Source organism: Mastomys coucha, unplaced genomic scaffold, assembly GCF_008632895.1.
Source record: "Mastomys coucha isolate ucsf_1 unplaced genomic scaffold, UCSF_Mcou_1 pScaffold4, whole genome shotgun sequence".
Lineage (NCBI taxonomy): Eukaryota > Metazoa > Chordata > Mammalia > Rodentia > Muridae > Mastomys > Mastomys coucha.
This window is the reverse complement of record NW_022196910.1, coordinates 23,642,830-23,653,964: the sequence shown is the minus strand read 5'-3', so window position 1 is coordinate 23,653,964 and position 11,135 is coordinate 23,642,830. Positions and strand designations below refer to the sequence as shown.

At 41.1% G+C, this 11,135-nt stretch overlaps 1 protein-coding gene across 3 annotated transcripts in view; it reads right to left on the bottom strand.

The window, feature by feature from the left end:
- Eea1 (early endosome antigen 1) overlaps positions 1-11,135 on the bottom strand; it is a 94,850-nt gene extending 83,715 nt beyond the window's left edge. The window contains exon 1 of one of the 3 annotated variants that reach the window (XM_031350372.1): positions 10,849-11,135. In XM_031350372.1, the coding sequence (XP_031206232.1) occupies positions 10,849-10,872 (24 nt within the window). In that variant the 5' untranslated portion in view covers positions 10,873-11,135. Of the gene's footprint in view, positions 1-10,468; positions 10,761-10,848 lie in introns of those variants that run through there. The other 2 variants (XM_031350371.1, XM_031350373.1) reach the window with 2 other exon arrangements.

The following is an 11,135-nucleotide window of genomic DNA, read 5'->3' as shown; positions in this document are numbered from 1 at the left end:
TGAGAAATCACCTAGGTTGTGAGAAAAATAATTAATGAGAAATGGTCAGGTCTCTGTGTGTACAAAGGTAAGCAGAGAGAACGTCTAAAGTGATATGAAGGGCCAGAGCACTAAGGTCCTGTATGCAAAATTAAAAGACTAGACATCAGTAGAGAGAATCTCTTAGAAGCATCACCTGTCAATAAAAAAATCTGATGGCCAATGAGCTGAGGCAGAAAACAGGAGGTGGGACACTGGCAGGAAAGAGAGGATCTGGGAAATAGGAGAGATATAAAGAAGAGATTCAAGTGAGACTCAGAGAGAGTCTCTGAGGAAGATGCTAAGGAAGAAGCAGGCCAGGAGTGAAGGAGAGGTAACTAGCTAAGTGGTAGACACAGAATAGTTTGAATGGGTTAAAAAACACATTAGTTAGTCAGGGAATGACCCAAAGCTATGGCCTAGGCAATTAATAATAAATAACCAATCTCAGCGTCATTGCTGTTGGGAACTAAGTGGCCAGGAGTAAAAAAACTTATTATTTTACAGGCCATCTCCTACAGACATGCTTATGGATTGGGATAGGAAATGCCTTGCAAAAAGACTCATGTGTAGACGTTTTGTGCCCAGTTAGTGGTGGTATTAAGAAGTGATCAGATCAAATCTCACTCACTAACTGACAATGGATTAACTGACAGCTGAAGGGTCTATGAGGAGGTAGAGCCTCACTGAAAGAAATATGTTGTTGAGGGTGTGCTTTGACAGATATGCCTTATCCTTGGCCTTTTTCTGTCTCTGTCTCTGCCTCTGTCTTTCTCTCTCTCTGTGTCTGTCTCTCTGTGTCTGTCTCTCTGTCTCTCTGTGTCTCTCTGTCTCTCTCTGTCTCTCTCTGTCTCCCTCTTCCTCTCCCTCTCCCTCTCCTTCTCCTCCCTCTCCCTCTCCCTCACCCTCTACCTCTCCCTCTCTCTCTCTCTCTCCATACTGGCCACTATGAAGCAAACAGCTCTGCTCCAATAAGCCATCTCTGCCATGATGCACAGTGATGGGGCCAACTGACAAGACCTACGCCTCTGAAACTGTGGGCTACAATAAATCTTTCCTCCTTTATGTTAATTTTCTTAGGCATTTTGCCACCAGTTGTCTTGGATACCCCAAGATGTTAGAGATGCCAGAGCCGTGGGATACCTGCTGACAGGGAATGGAACCAGCTCAAGAGAAAGAAGTTTGTTACAGTCATCAAAGATGAAAGAAGTTGAAGAGCTGAAGAGTGCTTTGACATCTGATCTAGAGATGCAGCTTTTGGGATTTGCTCACTGCCATATAATGGACTGAACCTCTGAAACTGTAAGCCAGACCCAATTAAATGTTAGCCTTTATAAGAGTTGCCTTGGTCCTGGTGTCTCTTCACAGCAATAAAATCCTAACTAAGACACTAGTCTAAGACTAAAATCCCTTCATTCATGTTCCCAGGCTAAACTGTTATCACTACGTTCATCTACATGCAGGAACACATTCCTGCACTGTGCTAGGCTATGTTAGACTCTTGGAAATGCCTGATTCTTTCTCCCTTCAGAGGAGTCTCAGAGAAGACTCAACAACCTTCACTCCTCTCACTGCCCACTTTAACCCCTGCACCATGTAATTACTTTGTCTCTCATGCTTCCAATCCTTCCTGAGTATCTTCCCTTATCATGCATTGCTTTGTTACTACTAATTTGCCATTCTCCTCCACTAAAATTCAATTTCTTCATCTCAGGTTTTATCAGTAAGCCTTGGCATAGTTGTTAGAGCAAAGAGTGAATGTTTAACAGTATGTTACGCAAATGCCAATGGCCTGGCTGATCATCTAAAATTAAAAACAAACAAACAAGTGACACTATCTTAGTCTATGTTCTGTTAATGTACTTGAGTATGGGTAATTTGTTTTAAAGGGGTTTGGGGTTGCAAATAGATGTCTCAGAAGCTAAAGTGTGCCTGCTACCAAACCTGACAACCTGAGTTCAATCCTGGAACCCACATGGTAGAAAGAGAATCTACTCCCAAAAGTTACCTACACATGTGTTGTGATGCTTCACAACACACATATTCTCTCATTCTCTCTCTCTCTCTTTCTCTCTCAATAATTTAATAAAAAGAGTGAGGTTTGGATCTGTCTTGAGATTCTGGAAGTCCAAGAACAAAATGTCAGCACCCCTGCTATTCTAACACATGGCAGAACAGCAGAAGGGCCCACCTGCCTGCAGAAAGGCCAGGCACTATAGCCAGGGAAATTCCAGGCTCACCCTAAGTCCTGGTTCTGAGGTCACATTCTTTTTTATTATTATTATTATTAAATTTACTTATTTATTCACTTGACATCCCAATCCCATGTTCCTGCTTTTTGTTTCTGTTTCTGATATAGGCTCTCACTATGCAACACAGGGCTATTCTCTAACTCACTTTGTAGCACAGGCTGAGCTGAAACTCAGTCCTCCTGCCTGGGCCTGCAAGCTTAGTCCAACCTAGCCTCTTTAGAAAGGCATTAACCAATTCACGATGGCAGTGCTCCTGTTACCTCATCACCTCTCCAAAACTGAGCCTCCCAATGCCAACACAATTTAAAAAATTAATTTTGGTAGGGGCAAAGCATATCTAAGCTACAAGACAAAACAAGTAATGTTCCCTAAAAATTTTTGAAATGTATAATTATAACAACAAAACAATATTTTAGCAACAGCTAATATGTACAAAGAGTTTCAGAAAACTTCAGTTAACCTGCCCCAAACCATGCAGTGAAGGTATAGGGTGGATATCAACCCGGGCAGGCTGACATCAGAGTTCACAGTATCCCCTCCAACCACCCAACACACACCTTTTTATTATACTTGAGATATTGTCTATGTTGTCTAGACTGTACCCAAAGTCCTGGTTCAGAGTTCACATTTTTATTATTAAGTTTATTTATTTATTCACTTGACATCCCAACATCAGCACCCTCTCTCTCCCCCATTCTTTCCTCCCCTTCTCCTTTGAGAAGGGGAGCCTCCATGTAGGTAACACACACACACACACACACACACACACACACACACACACACACACACACACAGAGTGGCATATCAAGTCTCTGCACGACTAGACGCATCCTCTCCCACTGAGGCCTGACAAGATGGCCCAGTTAGGGGACAGGACTCTCAGGCAGCCAACAGACCCCACTCCTGTTGTTGGAGGACACCATGAAGACTAAGCTGCACATCTGCTACATATGTGCAGGGGACCTAAGCGAGCCCATGCTCACTCTTTAATGATTCAGTCTTGGAATTCACATTCTTAGCACTGAATCATACTGCACTTTTAATTCAAATAGACTAGATTAGAAGAGATTAATTTTGGATTAGAAGAGAAATCTTTGTTCTTATATTAATAAAAAAATGTATACATTAATATCTTCTATATTCTAAACATGCAGAGGAAGAGGAGGAAAAGAAGAACATGGAAGGAAGGATCAAGACCACCCTGACCTACAGACCAAGAGCCTGTCTCCAAACAAACAAACAAAAACCCAACTACCTGGTACACATACATATACCAAAAACTACACAAAAGAAAACTACTCCATAGTTACTACTCTTTAAAATTCACTTCAATAAATTAGTAATAACCTCATCAAACTTAAGCCCCCAGCTGATCTAAGATACTCCTCCTGGTATCTCACTTTAAATATGGTGTCTAAATGTGTACTGCTGAGGCTCCCTATCTTCCTTATACTTATCCAAGTGTGCAGTATCAGTTAGTGATTCTTAAAGAAATTGTCCCCTCCTCCAATACATAACAAATTCCGTACGGGTTTGTATCTGTGTCATCATCTCTATCTGTCATACACAGCAGGCCCACAGCAGGTGGAGAGAGACCAGCTTCACCTGGATGTCGGCCTCCCCAACTCATCACCTCTTTCTCCTCCCACTGTGACACCCTAAAGCAATGATAAACACTGCCTAAACTGATAGAAATCACTCTGTCCTCTCTGCTGCTATTTTTCTATAGCTTTAATGTATATACAACACCGGCAAAGTCAAGTTCCTAAAGGAATCCTGTTAGTGCTTATTCAACAAATAATAATTTCCTACTATATCCCAAGTATATTTTTCCCATTTAATAGAATATTGACTTCCTCTTCTGACAGAATTAAACTGATCGTTTCAGTTAGAATTGTATACTGGAAAAAAAAAAAAAAAACAAGCAAAGAAACTCAAGACTTTGAACTCCAAGAAAATTCCCCATTTAAAAAAAACAAGTATCCGCAGAGGTATTACTAATTTCAGTACTAGGAAAGGATAGGTACAGGAACAACTTGGAATACTTTTCTATGCCAAAAAGTAAGTGCTATGCATGCTAAGTCACCCCAAATGTTTAAAAGCATCAAACTAACCAGGGCACAGATGAGAGGGAGACTGCCACTGTACAGAGCTCAGTAGTTCATGTCAGAAAGAAAGGAGAAGCAAAGATGGAGAGAGAGAAAGGAAAAGAAAAGGAAGCAGAAAGTGAGATGAAATGCAAGGAGAGCTGACAAATGGGGGGAAGCTGGGGAGGCTAAAGACTATTACTTTGTAACCATCAAATCAAATTTTGACTAAATCATGCAAGAACCAATAATATATGCTAAGTCTAGGGGACATTTTTGACTAGGAGAATACTTTCAAAGTCTTAAAGTTTCCTCCAAACTACCTATTGGTTTTAAAAGAAGAAAACAATAAGAATAATTAATGTCATATAGTAGAAACAACTAGCAACATTTTGGACAAGTAATCCAAATTAAAAATCACCTGAGGCCAGAAATGTAGCCAGTTTGCCCCTAAGTTAGATCCTTAATAGTAAATAAGTAAGTACTTTTTAAAACTAGCACTACCTATGAATGACAGCAAGATCATGAACCTCCAAAGTGATAACCTGAGCACAACATTAGCCTTGCCAAGACGTAATCAATGTAAAAATGTAATCTAAACACAAACAGTAAAGTAAACATGAAAACACTCCAGTTTAAAAAAAGGAAAACAGAAAAAGAAAAGGTAGGTACTATGCAGGAAGGTACTATGGCTTGAGTGTGTTCCCCAAAGGTCACATAGAACCTTCAACTGTCATGAGGGCTCTATCCTCATCAACAGAATTGATGTCATTATTGCAAGAGAATGAGTTGTTACAAAATATATGGTCCCCTCTTCCTCCCTCACTCTTTCATTCTCTCTTCACTTCATCCATGGGACAGCACAAAGCCAAAGCCCTTACCAGATGTCCCTCCACCTGGATTCTTTCACTAAATTTCTCTTTATAAATTATTTTGCTACAACTAAAATGGGGGAGGGGTAATAACCCATATTAAAAGAAATCAAAGTAGAGTCAGCAAAGATGGCTTGGTAGGTAAAGACACTTGTCAGCAACCCCAATGACCTGAGTTCAATCCCTCATGGGTGGAAGGGGAGAGCCAATTCCCACAAGCTGTCCTCTGGCCTACACATAATATTACTACACTAAATAAGTAAGTGTAAAAATTAAATAAAAGAGGTCAAAGTAATGTGACAATGAAACATTGTTTTAGACCGTTAAGACATAAAATATAATTCCAGTTCTGTAACAAGAGTAGGAAAATTACTACAAAAGACATTATCAATATTAGGAAACATTTCTTCATTAAAGCAGAGTCGATAAGCCATGCCTCAACTGACTTGGGGGAGGAAAAAAAACAGAAGAGAAAACCAGAGGAGAAAGAAGTAAGAGAAGTAACAAATGTTAAAGCAAATCAAGTTAAAAATACTAGCAATACTCAGGTATGGGTTGCCTTAGTTATTTTTGTACTGCTTTAAAGAGGCACCACAATCAAGACAACTTCTTCTTTTAAAAGAAGCATTTAATCCAGGGTGAGTCCATGACCATCACAGTAAGGGCACAAGGGCAGGAAAGTAGGCACGTCACTGGAGCAATAGCTGAGATTACGTCTTATCAGCAAGCTAGAGACAGGTCTTGGCTTTTGAAACCTCAAGGCCCACTCCCAGTGCCACACACCCCCAAGGCCACACCTTCTAGTCCTTTCCAAACAGTCCACCAACTGGGAACCAAACATTCAAAAGTATTAGCCTATGGAAGTCATTCTCATTCAAACCACCACAGAGTAAAGAATATAAAGGTTCTCTTCATATTACTTTATTCTCACAACTTCTTCTAAGTTCAAATTTTGTTCCAAATGAAAACTTAAAAATGTAGTATACTGATATTCAACTACCCATTCTGTTCAGAACAGTGCCCCTAATTACATGGGACCCATGAATGGCTGAAATGCAGTTAGCTCAAGTTAAGGTGTGCCATTAGAGTTAAGCACATTCCAAAGACTTAAGAACAAAAAATGCAAAGTCTTAATGATTTTAGATGGTTCACATCTAAATATTTTAAATAGCTTAAAAGAATACTTTCAACTTCTTACAGAATTCTGTTTTACTTTTTAAAAAACATGACTACTTCCACTTCTGGCTTACAAATGACTCATGTTTGCACTGGACAGAGGGGACCCAGACAATCAACCCGCGGGGTTGGGTTTCGCATTACTTTACAAGCTTCTCTTTTGGCACCTTTCTGCTTTAAATACACCTCTATCTCTAAGACACTTGGTTTTAAGCAACTTAGTGCCTATTCACTGCTGTCTTGAGTATCTAGCACATAGCAAGAGTTTTAAGTACTGCAACTTATTGTTTTAGTGTTAAAAGATATTATTCTAAGGAAGAATAAAAGCAGGAGAGAACAATACCAACCTTCCTAAATCATTGCTTACAATCTAACACCTCTCATGCCATAAAACTTTCTTTCCCTATCATGAGCATTCTTCAGGATGCCTCAAATGACAGTATTTCCAAGGTAACCTTTCCTTGGTCCTACGTTAGAGTCTTTAATGACTCTATAATTTACTTTAGCATTTCACAAGACAGTCCCTGAAAGAGAAATTGGGTCTCACACTTCCCCTGCCTCTTCCATAGTGCTAACCACACAAAACGATCAGTAAGGAAAAGGAGGAAGCAAAGTTCGCGGAAAAGGAAACGAACTAGGAATTTGTAACCATTTGGCCATAGGAGCTGGAGAAATTGTTCAGTGGTTAAGAGCAATTGCTGATCTTGAGAGGACCAGGGTTCAATTGCTATACCTGCATGGCAGTTTACAAGTGTCTGTAACTCTAATTCCAGGGGATCAACTGCCTTCATTTGGCTTTCACTGGCACCAGGTATGAACATGGTACACATACATACATGCAAGTTGAACAGAAATAAGTAAAATAAGTAGTTTTTTTTAATGTGGCTCTAGTCTTTAGTAGTCTTTGGAATCTACTAACTTCACTGATGTAGATAAATCATGGTATCTCATTCACTTTCTACTTTCTGATTTGTAAAACCTGAGATAAACCAGTGACCAGCAAAACAACCCTTCCATTTCTACATTCTGAATTAAATATTCTTTCTTAGAAATATTTCATATTTATCAGCAAAAGAAAACCTAATATTCTATTACTAAATTATACTGTGTTCTTTAAGAAAGAAATCGCACAAAGTTTGCAAACTACCTAATGTAGTAAATGCTGATCATCTTTCTGGCCACTGAGAGCCTTAAGTTCAAGTATTTCTCAAAGCATCTATGAGGGTTTGAATAAGACTGTGCCCCACAGAGTTATAGGTTTGAATACTTGGTCCTTGATTGATAGAACTGTTTGGGAAGGATTAGGAGGTATGGCCTTTTTGGAGGAGGTATGGGGCGTAGAGGGCAGGTTTTGAGATTTCAAAAGTTTCAAGCCATTTCCAGTGTCTCCCTCTATGTCTCCAAATTGTGATTTAAGATGCAAGCTCTCAGCCATTCCTGCTGCCATGCCTTTGTTCCACTATCATGGACTCTGACTTCTGAAACCATAAGACACAAAGTAAACACCTTCCTTTATAAGTTGCCTTGTTCATGGTGTTTATCACAGCAATAGAAATGTAATGAGGCTAGTACTCTAATCAAAATATTCCTTACATACATATCAGAGTATCTTAATCACCATTACCATTTTCCAGACCTTTCTAACCCTCAATAACACCTTTCTTTTAGTGAGCTAAGGGAAGTAGAGGAAGAATAAAATTTCTGTGAAGTACCCTAAGGACTTATTAGTAATGTTCAAAGACTAAGTTAGAATTGATTATACATGAAATGTCCTTTTCTTCTTTCAAAATGTTACCTAAAGGATACTAATCAGAAGAAAATTATAATAGTCAAAATGAAAGAACATCTAAAAACAGAATGTTAACAGAGACCCTTCAAGCAAACTTATCAATCAGTATGTGAAATTTTAATCTAGTATCTTAGTTCTACTACTGAGAAATAAGGTTGACAGGGTAAGTAAGGTAAATAAAAGGATTGACATTTACAAAATAAAGATTCATGTTGTCTACAAAGTGAGTTCCAGGACAGCCAGGGCTACACAGAGAAACCCTGTCTCGAAAAACCAAAAAAAAAAAAAAAAAAAAAAAAAAGATTCATGTTATACATGTTAGTAAAAACTACCTGTTGAGTTAATAAAAAACACATTATAGGATCTAAATTAATAATATAAATCACAAGCCTTAGCATCATCAAAATATTCATATTAAATGCTAAGCACTCAAAACAGACAGCTGGACAAGACAAACTTGTACTCCTTCAAAGTGATGCAAAGCCCTCTCATAACCTGGTCACTCCCCACTAAAGTAGCCTCTCACTTCTTAAACTTAACCATTCATCTCCCCCAGGGATCCCTTGTTCCTTTAATACCCCATACTTTTATAAAGGCTCTTCCCTCAGCCTGATGAGTCCTTCCCTCTCAAGCTATAAATATGTCCTCCTTCCCGAAGCTTATCATAACTGCCTAACACCATCCAACAAAGCAGCTCCCAGAGCTCTCCTCATCCTTCCAGTTCACTGCACTGTAATTACTTTTTGATGTTCACCTCCCCAACCAGGTTCTGAGTTCTAAAGGGAGGGCTACATCTTATTAAAAACCATTTCATAGATCCTATGCCTGAATCCTACTGAAGCTCAACATATACACTGTAGAAGAGAGCATTAACTATGAGAGACATTTCAAACTTTCTACTGAAGAATATATACATATATACATATTCATATACCATGGTGGATCTCAACTAGGAGCAATTTAGCCCCTAGAGAACATTTGGTCTGGAGATAGTTTTGGTTGCCTCAAAGCAGGTACAATATTGGAAGGAATGTGGTTTATCATTTACTCAATATAAGCCATGGATGACTTTAGCTATTGACAAATGCACAAGGCCACCCCTACAACAGAATGACTTGCCCACAACTATCTCCAGTTCCAAGGCTAGGAAGTCCATTTGTCAATCTGATTTATTCAAACATGATGATTCCTTAATACATTTCAGCAATAACCACAGTAAATCCCATGTTTTAATTTAGACAGAAACTTCTAGAACAGATAAACAAACAACAATACTAAGAATGATCTTCACATAATCCCAGATCTTCCAAACTGGAAAACAACCCACATTTTTTTGAATGCCAAACTGTAGCCACCAGAAGCAACTGACAAATCAGAAAACACTGTTGATAAAACTTTAAAGCAAACCACAAACTCCTCTTCTCTTGTGTAACTATGACAAAATATGCGTGTATGTGTGCGAGCTCCTATGTGTAATCTGAGGCATAATCAGTTCTCTTAAGCAAGTCAAATAATCAATCATGTACAGAAGCCTTTACAGTTGAACAGAGCAACTGATGGTATGCCCTTGCTTGCTCCCAAGGTACTGCTTTATCAAAATTTCAAAGGACTACCAAAACGACTGCAAAAGGAAAAAAGAAAAAAAATCAAACGTCACTACAGAGGGCCAGAGCAGAAATTAACTATTTTTCCTCTGGTGTATGACCAGATGACTTCAACGTTTCATAGAAACTGTCTAAACAGAATCTTCCCTTGCTTCCTGTGTACTGGCTGACTCAATCCTCCTTGGCACATTCCTTAACTAAATACTACACATTCATTAAGTTCTTGTCCTTTGAACTAATTCTTCTACTCTCTAGGTGACATCTCTTTTCATTAACCAGTCTCAGAAGGGAACGAATGGAAGCTATCCAAAACAGAAACTTGAGTAGGGAAACTCTTATTAGAAGAGATTTTAATTATGTTATTCTAGGAGCTGGTACCTAAACAAAATACCCACGGCTTTCCAATGCTCTTATGTTTTTACCCTCAAGATTTTCTAGATTTTGCATTGAGATAGCCCTGGTAGAAACTAAACTGGAGTGCATTTGTCGTCTGATCCATTTATTCCTGGATAACTAAAATGAGCTTCTGGGTCTTGGAAAGGAAAATGCACTTGTAATTCTTAAAAGAAAGTTTCCAACAGTGAGTAATATCTTCCTTCACCGCTGACTTTGGCAGTTGGGCGTCTTCAAGTCCCAGGACTAGGCCGGGTCTCTCATTACTGTCTTGTACCTTGCAGATGAGGAAGGAGGCAGAGAGGCGAGAGGCAGGTGAGTGTCATGGAGAGGTGGGAGACACGCTGGGGCAGGGAAGGGCCCCGCAGCCTCCCGCAGCCGAGCACCCACGAGCGGGGAGCGGAGAGGGACGCACAGACACCACACCCTCCAGCCCGTGGTGACAGCCCCACGCGGGAACCGGCTTGGGGCCTCCGGGCTTCGGCCTGCGCCCCGCCCCACCCGCAGCCCGGCTCCGGCAGGACCAGCAGGCCTCGGCGCATGCTGCCACCCGGCCTAGAGGAGCTCCGAGCGCCCCCGCCCTCCTGCCCGGGCTGCCCGCGGCCGGGCTCGGACGCTCGCGCTCACGTGCTGCCGGAAGGACGGTTTCACTCTTACCCTCTGCAAGATCCTCCGGAACATGGTTTGGCCGGCCAGCCGCCGCCGCCGCCGCCGCGGGGACTCTCCGCGCCCTATGCGGCTTACTCACGACTGGAGGGCGCGAGGGCCGGCAGCCGAGCCGGGAGGCGGGCGGGGAAAAGGCGGCGGTGGACGCGGCTTTGGCGGCCCCGACTTCCCCACCGGCGGCGAGAGGCTGCGAGCACGAGCCAGCGAGGAGGTAGCCAGCGAGCGCCCGCCTGCCGGGCCGCCCCCGTAACTGACAGCTGGGCGGGCCCGCCCGCCCG